Below are 13,197 nucleotides of genomic sequence, written 5' to 3' on the forward strand. Positions count from 1 at the left end.
CTCAGCGCTTTGCTGGCACTTTTATGGAGCTTAAAAAAAGCTGGTTATAATCACTGAATAAATAAGCTTAACAAAATCGCACACAAACTCGAAATTCAGAAAATAATAAAAAGAAGAGAGCAGAGGAATGGCAAAGAATGCGAGAGGAGGCGACTTTCGATCGTGTCAAGTGTCAAACAGCTGATGCCGTAGTGCCAGCTCACTCCCACTCACGCACTGTTACGCAGTGCTGCTTCCTCTTCCTCGCGCATTCCCTTTCATTTTCGCCTATTTTAATTATTAAATACTTTTTTGGCACCGTTTTGCTTTGGCTTCTGTTTTTTCATTTTCTTTGCCTTTGCTTCTTTGCGTTCACTGGTGTGCGTGTGTGTATGTGTGCGAGTTAATGTGCATATGTATGCGCTTCTGGTTTTACTTCTGCGATCTCTCTTCAGCGCTCTCTTCGCAGGCACTTTTCCACATTTCGCACACTTTAAATTAGTTAAATTGGCCTTTATTGCTCGGTGTGCTAAATTTTCGCCATACGATTTGGGCATAAAAAATCCCGTGGTTTAAACAAACACAATCGCACACGCATACACACTCAGCGCTCACCTCTACACACAAACACACACACATACACCCGCACACAGATTGAATAATCGATTTTTACATTCATTTCCTTTTTCTGAGTTTGTTTGACTTTGCTTTTCAATTTTCGCTGCGCGAAATTACCTTTTTGCATTTAACGACTACGATGCCAGCGATTTGTAAACACTTTCAGAAATATTGCCTCGACTTTCCGATCGATTTGATGCACTGTAGCTGTGGATTGATGGCTTAGATTAAAAATACCCGCATAGCCGCCGAACCGAGTTTTCCCGTCCAAATCGTTCAAAGTTTTTATTTCGACTGACGCGACTCGCGGATGCGCCCCCGGACGCAGGTGTGAGTGGGCCAGCCATGGGCAGCTCGCTCTGCGTGAGCCGCGCGGCGCAATCATGAGTAATCCCTATTGCGCGGGTGCTATTCTAAGTGTCCAAAATAGCTAGCGGTTTCCCAAAAATATAAATAATTATAATACTAGATAATTATTAAACTGTAAAGACTATGGATTTAGGCTTAATTATTTTATTGCTATGCTTAAAGAGTTCTAGGGTGCATAAAAGATATAATATTAAATAAAAATTGAACACTTGTTTGATAAAATGTATATTTTGGTTGTTTATTATAAGACATTTATTTATAATGCTAATGAAAATCTACGAAACATATTTAAATGAACTACTTATTATTTAAGTATGAAATTATAATTGGGAATTCCCTTAAATTATTAGAAGTATATTTAAGCTAGGGCTGCAGAGAACACATAATTTCCGTTACGATTAGTATCGCCTAGATTGAAGTATGACCAGTCTTCTTTGGTATTTCCGAACCACCAGCGAACGGTTCTCTAACGCTAACGCACGTGTTTGAAATCGATTTCAATTGTTCTGCAATTGCCCTCAGTGAAGCAACAAGCGGAGAGGTTGCATTTTGAAGCACGTTTTTCCAGTAAAAGTATACAATATACAAAACAATATGGTGAGTGCATCCACGGCAGCATCGAGAAATGCAAATTTCAACAAGTATCCCAATCTTTGCAGACTGAGGAAGTTAATCCCAAGGCATTCCCGCTGGCCGATGCCCAGCTCACCGCCAAGATCATGAACTTGCTGCAGCAGGCATTGAACTACAATCAACTGCGCAAGGGAGCCAACGAGGCCACCAAGACCCTCAATCGCGGACTGGCCGATATTGTGGTGCTGGCCGGTGATGCGGAGCCCATCGAGATTCTGCTCCATTTGCCGCTCCTGTGCGAGGACAAGAACGTGCCCTACGTCTTCGTTCGTTCCAAGCAGGCCTTGGGTCGTGCGTGCGGAGTTTCCCGTCCAATCGTCGCCTGCTCGGTGACCACCAACGAGGGCAGCCAGCTCAAGTCGCAGATCACCTCCATCCAGCAGGAGATCGAGCGACTGCTAGTCTAGTAACCCTTTAGATTTAAGTGAACAGTCGTACAAAATGGTAATTTCAAATTGAAATTTTGAATAAACATGTGTATTTTTTAATGCAAATTGGATTTTAATATATATTTGTTTCCAACGCACATGGTTGGCTTGGAGTGACCACCGGATACAAATACCGAAAAAATACCAGAAAGTACTATGCCAAAGGGGTCAGCTGGTTTAGCCGGCAGTGCTGGCAAATAAATAAGCTAGTTTGATACAAGCTTATTTCATATAATAAAACAAGTAAAATTTAAAATTCACAATTATATTCTTCAATATTTATTTATAACTATAAGTTATCTATTCATTAATGATCTATTCGTTAATGAATTTTTGGATGATATATGTGAATGGTAGCTTATGCAAGCTACTTTAAGAAAGCCAATCTTGGCGGCAAAATAGCCAGTCGCACAACACCGTTCGCCCCTGGTGAATGTCACTTGTCCGCCGATTCCACTGACCACCACCATCGCCACACCATCCTGCCGATTCGATCAGCGGTGTGAACTTTACAACTGCGTGGACCCAATGACAACGATGCACCGCCGCCTATGTGAACCGAGGGAATTACTGGAATCTGGGTGCAAGTGACAAGCGGCTATTGGAATCAAAGCACTTGGTATAGAGGCAGTGCCTGCCAACGAAACGAAATCCAAATCCTGACCAGCAAAGAGACGGGATGAAGCTGCTGGGCAAATACGTGGACAAGGGCATGCAGGGGTAAGTGAATTCCATCGGAGTTTTAAAATATCTTTATTATGCCTAGAAAATTCTTTTAGAAATGTGACCCTGATGCCGGAAGAGTCCGAGGACATGTGGCACGCCTACAATTTGATTGCGAAAGGCGACAGCGTGCGCAGCACCACCATTCGCAAGGTGCAGAATGAAACGGCCACTGGCTCCTCCACCAGCAGCCGGGTGCGCACCACACTAACCATCGCAGTGGAAAGCATAGATTTTGATACGCAGGCTTGTGTGCTCCGCCTGAAGGGCAGAAACATCGAGGAGAACCAGTATGTCAAGATGGGCGCCTATCACACCCTCGACCTGGAGCTTAACCGCAAGTTTGAGCTGCGTAAGCCGGAATGGGACACCATTGCCCTGGAGCGCATCGAAATGGCCTGCGATCCCACACAGTCTGCGGATGTGGCCGCCGTTGTGATGCAGGAGGGATTAGCACACGTCTGCCTGATCACCGCCAGTATGACCCTGGTGCGGAGCAAGATTGAGGTCTCCATACCGCGTAAGCGCAAGGGCAGTGTCCAGCAACACGAGAAGGGACTGGCCAAGTTCTACGAGCAGGTTATGCAGAGCATTCTGCGGCACGTCAACTTCGATGTGGTCAAGTGTGTGTTGATTGCATCGCCGGGATTCGTGCGCGATCAGTTCTACGACTACATGTTCCAGCAGGCGGTCAAGATGGATTACAAGCTGCTGCTGGACAACAAGAGCAAGTTCATGCTGGTGCACGCCTCCTCGGGATTTAAGCACTCCTTAAGAGGTAGCCATTTACCCTTATGATGAAATATGTTTTAAGTCCAATTCTTGCCCTCAGAGATTCTCCAGGATCCCGCCGTGCTGGCCAAGATGTCTGACACCAAGGCAGCTGGCGAGGTCAAGGCCCTGGAGCAATTCTACATGATGCTGCAATGTGAGCCCGCCAAGGCCTTCTATGGCAAGAAACACGTCCTGCGAGCCTCCGAGTCTCAGGCCATCGAAACGCTGCTCATCTCGGACAACCTCTTTAGGTGAGTTCCACTTGGTGGCGCTTATATATGTATCTATGTATATTGAAGTAACTCCCAGCGGGGCGCACATTAAGCCCAATCAAGCGGGAAGATCAAGAGCACGATCGCGAGTATATGTAGAAACCTTCAACTTGGCAAAATTGAGTGAGAGTGCGATGGCAATTGGTGTGCTTGTGTCGCCATATGGTACGCATGTGCATATGTCACCAGACTGCTTTGGGTGCCGGAAAGAATACAGATATTGGGGCAATTCAGAAAATCTGAAGAAGAGCAATCAATTTAATTACTGTATCGATTGTGCTTTAATTGATTTGCTATGCTTGCGACTGTGGTTTTCAATTTATTTCTGTTTGTGTATAGAATTTGTGTGTAGAATTCAGCTGAGAATGCGGCTGTTATTCTTATTTAAGAGTGTAGGATATTTAAGATATCTTTAGATTTTACTAAGAGAGTTTTTAACTTAACACAGTATCAGCAATAGCAATAAGGTCTAGATTTCCTCGATCTGCCACTTTGGACTTTCATAACCATTAGAAGATCGCTAATTCTTCCGCTGCGAATACAGATCTGCTGCGATCGCACGCGTTTAGCCATTTAAAGAAAGCACGTTCGACTATTAATTTGTTGGCCCCATGGCGACGTGCTCATGATCAAGGTTGCCCCAATGTCTCCTCACCATTTTTGGCTGCCAGCCTGTTTAGTTCTGTTCTGTTCTATTCACTACTCTTCTCCGCGATTTGTTTACACTTTAATGGGCCGATGAAATTCCATTCGAATGTGTTTTTGTATGCTAACTGCGTGGCTGGCAATTAAATGAAAATTAAGTGTTATAGCTTTTTCTTTACTTAACATTTAATGTACTTAATGAACTAGGCAAAAGGTGTTTTATTTTAGCACTTTTAGTCAGTCCGCTTAGGTTGCTTCCCCCATAGGTATTCTTCCTCCTTCTTCTAATCTCAGAAATTGTTAAAATCGCAGCTCGCCGCTATCGTTGTCGTCGTCGTTGTTGCTCCGGACTGGGCTTTATCTCGACATTTTTGATTGCTGCTGATAGTTTTGCCATTGTGCAAATTGAAACAAGATGGGGAAATTTTGTTACGAAATGCTTTGTTTAAGTTTTCCATTTGTCTTACCGCCTTCGCTGCTGTTCATTGCACTGATTCTTCCTCAATTTCTGCTGGTAAACGGGATCCTCTTCGAAATCTTCTCTGCTTCTCATCGTCAAGCCCTTGAAACAATCGTCCAGCGTTTCCCTCAGTGGCAGCAGGCGATGTGGTGATGGCGGGGAACTGGGCATCTTTCTGTAGTCCAGCTTCTTGAGGGACTCGCACGTGGTCGAATCCGACCACTGGTGGATGGGATGGCCCAGCTCGGAGATGGTGTAGTCGGGCTGTCTGGTGAGCATCTTGGATCCGCCTGATTTGACTCGATTTAATTCGACGGTGATAAGTGGCCGGCACTTAAATAGGAACTGGAGTGGAAAGATATGTGCGTTAAGTGCAGTCAAGTGGAGTGGAGGTTTAGACAGATAATCCCACGATTCGAGTTTCTTTGCTTTTGTTTTATGATCATCAAATCGATAAATATATACAAAACTAATATCAGTATTCAACCAATCGACATATATTTAACAGGAATGTGATCAAGTTTCTCAAAATGTACTACACATATAAATATTTCGAATTAAAGTCACGTAAATGTATTTATTTTGTATTTTTATCAAAATATGTAAATATTTATTTAAGTCACATAAAATGAAATCATGCAGTTAAAATTTTGTGACTACTATAAGCTGGAATTTTGCCAGCTACAACAAAAGTATTATCAGCAAATGATTAAGGAAAATATGTAGATCATTTTTATAAATGTTTGTGATAAGCCAAGATAACTTTATAGTTAACAATATTGTTAAGAAGGTTATACTGTTTAGCTTTCTCCTTGTGTTTTTCGATCAGCTCCGCTAACTGAGACTTTGTTTTGTCCCTCACCCATTTAATCCGTATCCGTAAATATATTCGTATCTGCTCATGGACGAATTCCAAGCTGAATTTGCGTGCTGTTTCGGGTCTTATTTTATAGAGCTGTTTTCGCCAGACGAGTTTCGATTAGCAAATGACGGGGCCTGAACTAAACTGTGATGTAAATAAGCTGGGTACAGTATAAGCTTTATAACCATGTGGAAATGAGCCAATTCTTGTGCTAATTATTAGAACCCGCTGTGGGCGAAAGAATATTGCGATGGAGGGAGCAGGAACGGCAGCGGGAGAACAGCAATAAACAAGAAAATAAAGAATTTTAATTTATTTAATCACTCCGTTTATGGATCACTTGGCTGGCAACTTTTTGAAGCGGACACTATCGCTTCCACAACGCGGCTCCCCCTTTGGATTTTCTGGAAATGGATTCCACACCACATGGCGTGCAACATGATCCACTTGCAGCTAACTTATCAAGTTCTTTTGCTGCTCGAATGCACTTAGCATTTTCTTACCACCCTCCCCCCAACGATTCTCCCTGCCATCTTGTAGATTTTCTATTTTTTTCGTACGTTTATTATTTATGTGTCCAACCAGTTTTTCTAGTCCCTCTTTGTTTTGCTTTGCAACATGTCTTGTGCATCAAAAACGTGCCCCCTTTAAGCGATTATTGTTGGTTTTTTTGTCGCAGCTGGCCACGCTTGTAAATATTGTCTCGAAAGGCAATTGTTTATATATTTCGCACATATATTTGCATTGTGAAATATCGAAAAAACGAATGAAAGAGAGAGAGGAAAAGTTTAAGGCTGATTCCATTAAAACTGAAGTGAAAGGGCTTGTCTGACTGAGCGATATTGATACTCTAAACCATGAATCACTTTTATTGGATCTTTGCTTTAAGGGTGATCGGGTTGGGTTGTGTTTGGTCAACTGATGGGGCAAGCAATGAATTGGCTGTTTTTGAAATGATCGAAGTCATAAAGGTTTTGAAATCAAGGCGTTGCCTTTAAGGTTGGTCTCAAATGATCTCACAAAATTGGGCAATGAGGGCTAACCTTGCCCTTAATTGTATTGCACTTCTTCATAATATTTAGTGCAGTACCATGTTTGTAGATTGTACGTTGAGTTGTCAAGTTCAGATAGTGCCGTCTTTGCTCGCACAGTTAATTACACATTTCTACTGATATCTGGGGCTGCCCATGGCCGCACTTTCCCCGCCACCATCTTTCTTTCCTATTTCTCCTTAAAAAGCGCTGTCTCTCTCTCTTTCTGGCTGACAATTCACGGCTGTGCCCAACCTCGCGCACGCTAATTCCATTATAACAATTGATTCCATTGTGCAATCGTTGTCACGCAGCAGCAGCAGCAGGAATTGCAGCTACAACAGCAACATGAGTAGCGGCTAAAATTGCAGGTACATCAGCAGCAGGCAGAAAGCAGCAGCATCTACAACACAATGGCTCGCAGTTCATCGCGGATTGCGGTTAACGGATGAGCGAAAAAGTATCTGAACACAGGTAGCAGATACGTTTGTATCTGCATTGCCTTCAGCTGAGTCAGCGGTGATAAAACGTTGAAGTAAACTGTCAGCGGGACTTTTTGAGAGTCTATTTGAGATTTCATCTGCACTGGGCAGCATTTTTGTTGATATATGAAGATATAAAACCTTTTTGCAACTTTCACTCTGCGAGGGGAAAACACACCTTTGTATCTTTTTATGCGTTGTGTTTTGTGCACTTTTCTTGCTTGCTGTTTCGATGGCGCTGTTTGTATTTTTTTTTAGCGGGGTCTTAGCACCAATTTTTCTTTTAGCGTGGCAATCTTCTCCGGTTCGTTTCGGTTTTCCGTCCCTCGAATCGCTCGATGTTCCCCGCAAGAAAGCCGCTTTGCAACTAATTCTTCGCTGCCAAGACAGCCGCTCTCTTCTCAGCCACACGTGTTGTGGATCGCATTCGGAATAAAGTCCACACTCCACATATGCCGATCCGTTCGCTCGCAATCTCTCCAAACAAACTGAAAGCGGTTTGTTGTCGTCAATAAAAATGATAATTGAAATTTCATTTTTTGTGTGGTTTTCATTCGAATTTCTGCTGCTTCTTATTCTAACTTTTTTTTACCTGCACAAATAAATGCTGATTCTGATGGGGTTTTTGAACTGCACTTACTTTTTATGGCAGTCGCACTTTCATTGCTCGTCTAGTGATTTCATGTTCCCTGAGAATCTTAAGTGCAAATTATGGCGTCCAAGTATAATGTGTGTGATGACCCCCTTTGGTGGGTTGAGCGACGAGGTGAACCCACTATTTCCAGTTAAACTTGACACCTTATTCAATGCGGATTATGCCCATCACGTGCCATGATCCAGCACTTTGCTATGCGCCATTAAAACGGGCTGTGGAATGCGAAAGTGCAATAGATACGGGCACCTACATCCGTAAATGGGTGAAAAATGGGCATATTAATGAATGGAATCGATTGTTATGCGAGTTGGATATGATATTAGAGGTTTCTGTTCTATAAATGATACTACAAAGATTTAAACATCAAAATTTGTTCATTTTGCAGATGCCAAGACGTTGGTCTGAGGAAGGAATATGTTAATCTGGTCGAATCCGTTCGCGATGCTGGGGGAGAAGTCAAAATCTTTTCGAGCATGCACATCTCAGGAGAACGTAAGTATCAAACAAGAAACAACAACTTTTAATTGCAAAGGGAAGGATTGTAAGAGAATGATAAGATCTAGTGAGTCACTGTGAAGTAGAAAGTGCAAGTTCTTTACTCCATTAATTAAATTCACTTATATGTAAGGCAACCACATGCTAAACTTAAATTGCACAATCTTGGAAGCCATCTAAGCAACTTTAACCTTGTGTTGATTTGAAACAACTCAAGAACTTCTGGTACACAGAAATGAATCTCTCAGTGACTCATGGAGCGAGAAGGAACTGCCCTTTCAGGCCGAGAATAGATCAGTTCCAGCAGAATCATCTCTTTGCTCACACTTGTTCCACCTTTGTCCATTTCTATGCTCAATTGGGATGGAATATTTATGTGCAGGCGCTGCCTTCCCCCGTCTAATGACCTCGTTAAAGATGCTATTTTTAAGTTCCCGCGATGCAATATTAAATACACGCGCGTGCATATGTGAATATCTTGGAGGGGTCTCCCACATTACAAAGTCCGCTGCGAGATAAGCAAAAAACAGCGCTATTGAATTGCTGCCAACTAGTTTTCGCTAGCTCATTCGGAAGAGAACTTTCGTTTTCATTTTCGTATGCAATTAAGTATTAATTAAAATTACACCTCACATATTGGCCATACTTTCGGGGTGTAAAGTGATTAAATGCTTTAAATAGCCATTTGCAGGTGACTCACGAGATGAGATTCCTTCCACGAGTTTCTTTTTTCAATGCGACTTGGCAAGAGTTTCGTTTTCGACTCGAAAATGGGTCGTTGGGGTTCCGAAATAGATCCCCCATGCCCTGTAGATTTTGCAACAAATGAGTTGTAACGATCCCTTTCGTATTTTTTCCTTTTTTGTTAATTACTGCCCATTCTTATCTCGTTGCAAGTATTTATTTCGCTATTCTACTCAGCCGAGCAGTTTAATCTTCTTTAAATTATATAAGCATATAAACATTGAGGCTACTTGTGTAAACAGAACCAAATTTAACAGATAAAGGGGCCTGGTACTTGAGAACACGAATTATATATTCTCTGGTACATAACCTGCATTAATCACGCGCTAATTGGACAAACCCATGAATATGTAATGCTCACTCTGGCCGTGTTGAATGTGAAGTTCACTGGGGTGAGTCATGGCCTAGAATAACCGGTGGGCCTTGAAGTTGGACAGTAGGAACGCCCACAACCTGGGGAAAAAGTGAAAAACTTACATTGGCTGCTGCAGTTCTGAGGCTCAGAGATTTCTTGCATCGAGTATTGATGCCTATGGTCTTTGTAGTTTACTTGATATTCAGGTTTTCAGCATGCAGATAGCAGTAATTTGCGGCAACCACTTATAAAGCTAAGTCCATTGAATAACCCCAATCTTTTTGTCCACAGAACTTGCTCAACTAACTGGAATTGCAGCCCTCCTGCGCTTCCCAATGCCCGAACTGGAGGACAGCGACGATGATGATGATGAAGATGGAGCGGCGGGCGGGGCAGATAGCGATAGCGACTAGGATCATATATAGGAATAGCTTCATGGAATCTTGGCATTTGATAACAGAAATTTTTGACTTAGGAACTTAACTAGCGATCGATATACAAGTAGACTAATAGGAACCACGACAGACTTGGACGTCAGGGCATATACAATATACATAGTGCTAATTCAATACGATATACACACAAATATCTGCTTAAGTTCACCCGTGGCTGGGCCTACAAACTAAACATTTGCTACTCTTTGTGTTCAATTAAATGCCCACAATATTTTTAGGTTTCAACTATTACTTCATTTAAGTCCCAAACAAATTTGAGTTGCGTTAACAATATTCTGCAAACTAAAGGCCTTTTCAGCGCACTTCAATTCATTGTTCATACATTTGTAACATGGAAAACTGAGTTTACAAAATGATTGCAAGCGGCATATAAAATAGTTATTTATCCAGTTTTATTGTTTAAACCCAGATTTTATGCATCTTCAGAACGCTCTTAATGTTGCTTAACTTTATAAGATTGTAATTATCATTTTATGCTGTAAACATAACCTTTTGTTAAACCCTACTAGTTGATACAGAATGTAAGTAATTACCCATGCTGTAAAATATATTATTGTAAAATAAATCATTTTCAAGAATTCACCTAACTGAAATTACCATTTGCATTGATTTCTTCTGTTCATCTGTACATATCTCGAATACGAAATAAAATAATAGTCCATTCACTTTCATTTACATTTTCATTGTTTATTGTTTTAACCTATATCAAGACACAGATCCCCCCGAGCGGATTGTTCGCTCACTTGCCCAGCTTGGAAGCCTTGGCAGCTGCGGCCGCCGCTTCCTTGCGTGCCTCCCGCTTGGCCGTCTTCCGGGCCTCCTTCTCGCTGGCCTCGATGGTTCGTCGCTTCTTGCGCAGCAGCCACTCCTCCTTTTCCTTGGACTGCTTCTCGCGGATGAGTTTCCGGAACAGATTGCGATGACGGGGCTTCACCATACGCGCTTGCAGGCGGTGCTCATCGACCTCGGCCTTGTGCACCTGCCGCTTGTTGACCTTGTGCACCTTGCCCGACTGCACGGACATCTTCTGTTTCTCCTCCTGCAGACGCTTGGTCTTCTCGTCGAGCTCTTCCTCCTCTTCATCGTCGTCTTCATTATCATCATCATCCTCCGGATCCTCCTCGTCTTCGTTGACGCCATCGGGACCGCCGAACTTCTTGTACTCTGCCGTTTCTTGTTGGTAGGCCAGTTGCAGTTGCGCATCGAGCAGCTCCTGGTCCACAGTCTCCTCTTCCTCCTGAGCTTCGTCCTCGGAGTCGTCATCGCTTTGGACTGCAGACAAAAGGAGAGTTAAATGGCTTGTCCGAATTCTATTTAAAGATCCTGTAACTTACCATGTGTTTCGATCAGGGAGGGATCCAGCAGAGCCTTCTCTTCGGGCGGTATGTACGAATCCCTCTTGGAGTCCACGAATGGTGACAGGTGTGGTGGCAGTGTCTCGCCGATGAAGTACTTGTTAGTGGGCAGCAGCTGGCGCTGATTGACGCAGTCGAAGACCCACTGTGGCTGAATATAGTCGCGCGAGATGTATTGCGTGGAAATGCTGGGCCTGTCCACGATCTGGTGAGTGATTGTCTCATCACCTTCGTCATAGGTTGAGCCAGCGAAGATAGACGAGTCCCAGGACACCTTGCCGCCAAAGGAGCGAATGAGGATGACTAGGGGCTCGCGAGGAACTTCGCGGTTGATAAAGAACTTCAAGCCCTTGAATAGGGTGCGTAGACGGCTCACTTCCTGCGCCTCCTGCTTCATCTTGATGATGCGCTTCGAGTCGCCATCCTGCTCCAAAAGCTCCATGTCAATGTCTAGCTCTTCCTCATCCTCCTGCACCTTGTCCGTGCGCAGCAGCTCGAAGTTCAAGGCTGCAATGCGGTCAGATACGAAGCTGGCCTCGTCCTTCAGGGACTCTTCGCTGTCCTGAAGCACGCTGCTTGGGAATTGTGGTGGATAGGCCAGATTCAGGCCATGGAATAGCCGGAAGTTGGTGAAGCCAAGCATAATGGTGTAGAACTCCACAAAGATGGACATCACCTTGAAGTCCACCTCCTGGCGTGACTGTGGCTTGAAGGGATAGTAGTGCGGCACAATCCAGGTGACCTTCTGGCCCTTGATCTCCGCCTGGAAGTAGTAGCCCTTGATGGAAATGAACACCTTGCGCAGCGACTTGGACGCGATCACGTAGTGCAGGAACTCAATAGTCAGACGGCGGCACAGATTCGACTGCTCCCTGGGAATCAAGTGCAGCGAGGGGAAGGTGCTGAACAGAAAGAGCAGCGTCAGACAATCATCCAGATCCTTGAGAGCATCGATGAAGGTGGGATAGCGTTCCTTGACAATGTGATCGAGTTTGATTTCGGGAAACAGGGCCAATCGACGCTTCAGGTTGCGGAAATCCTTGATGGCACGATCGCGATTGCTCTTTTTGGCAAAGATCTGCGAAACATTTGGATTGGTTAAGGGTTCCGCGGGATCTATATGTAGCTAACATACCTTGTAATCACGCAGCGTCCACACAATCGACTCATGCAGCAGGAAGCGAATGTCCTTGGTGTGATAAAGCACCTTGATCTCCGAAGATCCCTTTTGGGCTCTACGCCTATGTTTTGGTTCCCGGGGATAGACACCCTTCAGGATGCACAGCCTCCGGAAATCGTTCAGCGAGAGCTGGAGTTTCCTGAGAGCAGCCCGGCGACTAATGTACTGCGTAGCCTCACCGGATTCGTACTAAAAATGTTTAAAAACATTAATTTCCATATGGTTTCATGGGAGTCTTAAAACACATAACCTTAAAGGGGAAAAAAGTACCCCGAAATCAACGCAAACCTACCTTCTTGGGTCGTCTCATTGTGCCGTTTTATGAAAATGCACTTTTTGTCAAGTCAAATCTGCTCTATACAGATTTATTTTAAAGAAAACACGCTGTTGACCAAAACACACGTTTTTTGTGTTGTTGGTCTCGCGTGGAAAGGAAGTGTGACCAGTTCAATGTTTTCATTTAAAACACGAGGTGGTATTAAAAATAAACCTAAATTTGACCGAAGGTGTGCAACTCAGCTGCAAATGGTAGAGAACTCTGCTAAAGGGGAACAGCACATTTAGACAATCGATATAATAAACGCAAAAACGAGCAATAACATTTTCGATATATCGGTAAGTAACAGCTATTTTGATTTAAATTCAAATTTAAATATTTGAACGAAACGTTAAATAAAAGTGA

At 43.4% G+C, this 13,197-nt stretch overlaps 4 protein-coding genes across 6 annotated transcripts; 2 read left to right on the forward strand and 2 right to left on the reverse strand.

Moving 5' to 3' along the window:
• Positions 1-1,453: 1,453 nt before the first annotated feature.
• LOC6611840 (NHP2-like protein 1 homolog) lies at positions 1,454-2,093 on the forward strand. Its single transcript, XM_002036326.2, has 2 exons — positions 1,454-1,563; positions 1,626-2,093. The coding sequence occupies exons 1-2, from the start codon at positions 1,561-1,563 to the stop codon at positions 2,004-2,006; spliced, it is 384 nt and encodes a 127-aa protein (XP_002036362.1). The 5' UTR covers positions 1,454-1,560; the 3' UTR covers positions 2,007-2,093.
• A 352-nt stretch (positions 2,094-2,445) lies between these two features.
• On the forward strand, positions 2,446-10,573 carry LOC6611841 (protein pelota). The gene is made up of 5 exons (XM_002036327.2): positions 2,446-2,747; positions 2,807-3,528; positions 3,583-3,775; positions 8,317-8,423; positions 9,817-10,573. Exons 1-5 carry the CDS (start codon positions 2,707-2,709, stop codon positions 9,936-9,938), a joined length of 1,185 nt encoding a protein of 394 aa, XP_002036363.1. The 5' UTR covers positions 2,446-2,706; the 3' UTR covers positions 9,939-10,573.
• On the reverse strand, positions 4,596-7,647 carry LOC6611842. Of its 3 annotated transcripts, XM_032715529.1 has the most exons (4): positions 7,455-7,647; positions 5,764-5,907; positions 4,909-5,246; positions 4,596-4,822 (listed from the first exon to the last, which is right to left on the reverse strand). In XM_032715529.1, exons 3-4 carry the CDS (start codon positions 5,178-5,180, stop codon positions 4,732-4,734), a joined length of 363 nt encoding a protein of 120 aa, XP_032571420.1. In that variant the 5' UTR covers positions 5,181-5,246; positions 5,764-5,907; positions 7,455-7,647; the 3' UTR covers positions 4,596-4,731. The 3 variants fall into 3 exon arrangements, with proteins under 3 accessions (XP_032571420.1, XP_032571415.1, XP_002036364.1); XM_032715524.1 differs by lacking the exon at positions 5,764-5,907 and having other exon boundaries at positions 7,455-7,646; XM_002036328.2 differs by lacking the exon at positions 5,764-5,907 and having other exon boundaries at positions 4,596-4,819; positions 7,455-7,645.
• Positions 10,574-10,646: 73 nt separating the features above from the next.
• LOC6611843 (pescadillo homolog) lies at positions 10,647-12,953 on the reverse strand. Its single transcript, XM_002036329.2, has 4 exons — positions 12,808-12,953; positions 12,471-12,704; positions 11,315-12,413; positions 10,647-11,252 (listed from the first exon to the last, which is right to left on the reverse strand). The coding sequence occupies exons 1-4, from the start codon at positions 12,823-12,825 to the stop codon at positions 10,720-10,722; spliced, it is 1,884 nt and encodes a 627-aa protein (XP_002036365.1). The 5' UTR covers positions 12,826-12,953; the 3' UTR covers positions 10,647-10,719.
• Between the last annotated feature and the right edge of the window lie 244 nt (positions 12,954-13,197).

This window comes from Drosophila sechellia, chromosome 2L (assembly GCF_004382195.2).
Source record: "Drosophila sechellia strain sech25 chromosome 2L, ASM438219v1, whole genome shotgun sequence".
In the NCBI taxonomy this organism is placed as follows: domain Eukaryota; kingdom Metazoa; phylum Arthropoda; class Insecta; order Diptera; family Drosophilidae; genus Drosophila; species Drosophila sechellia.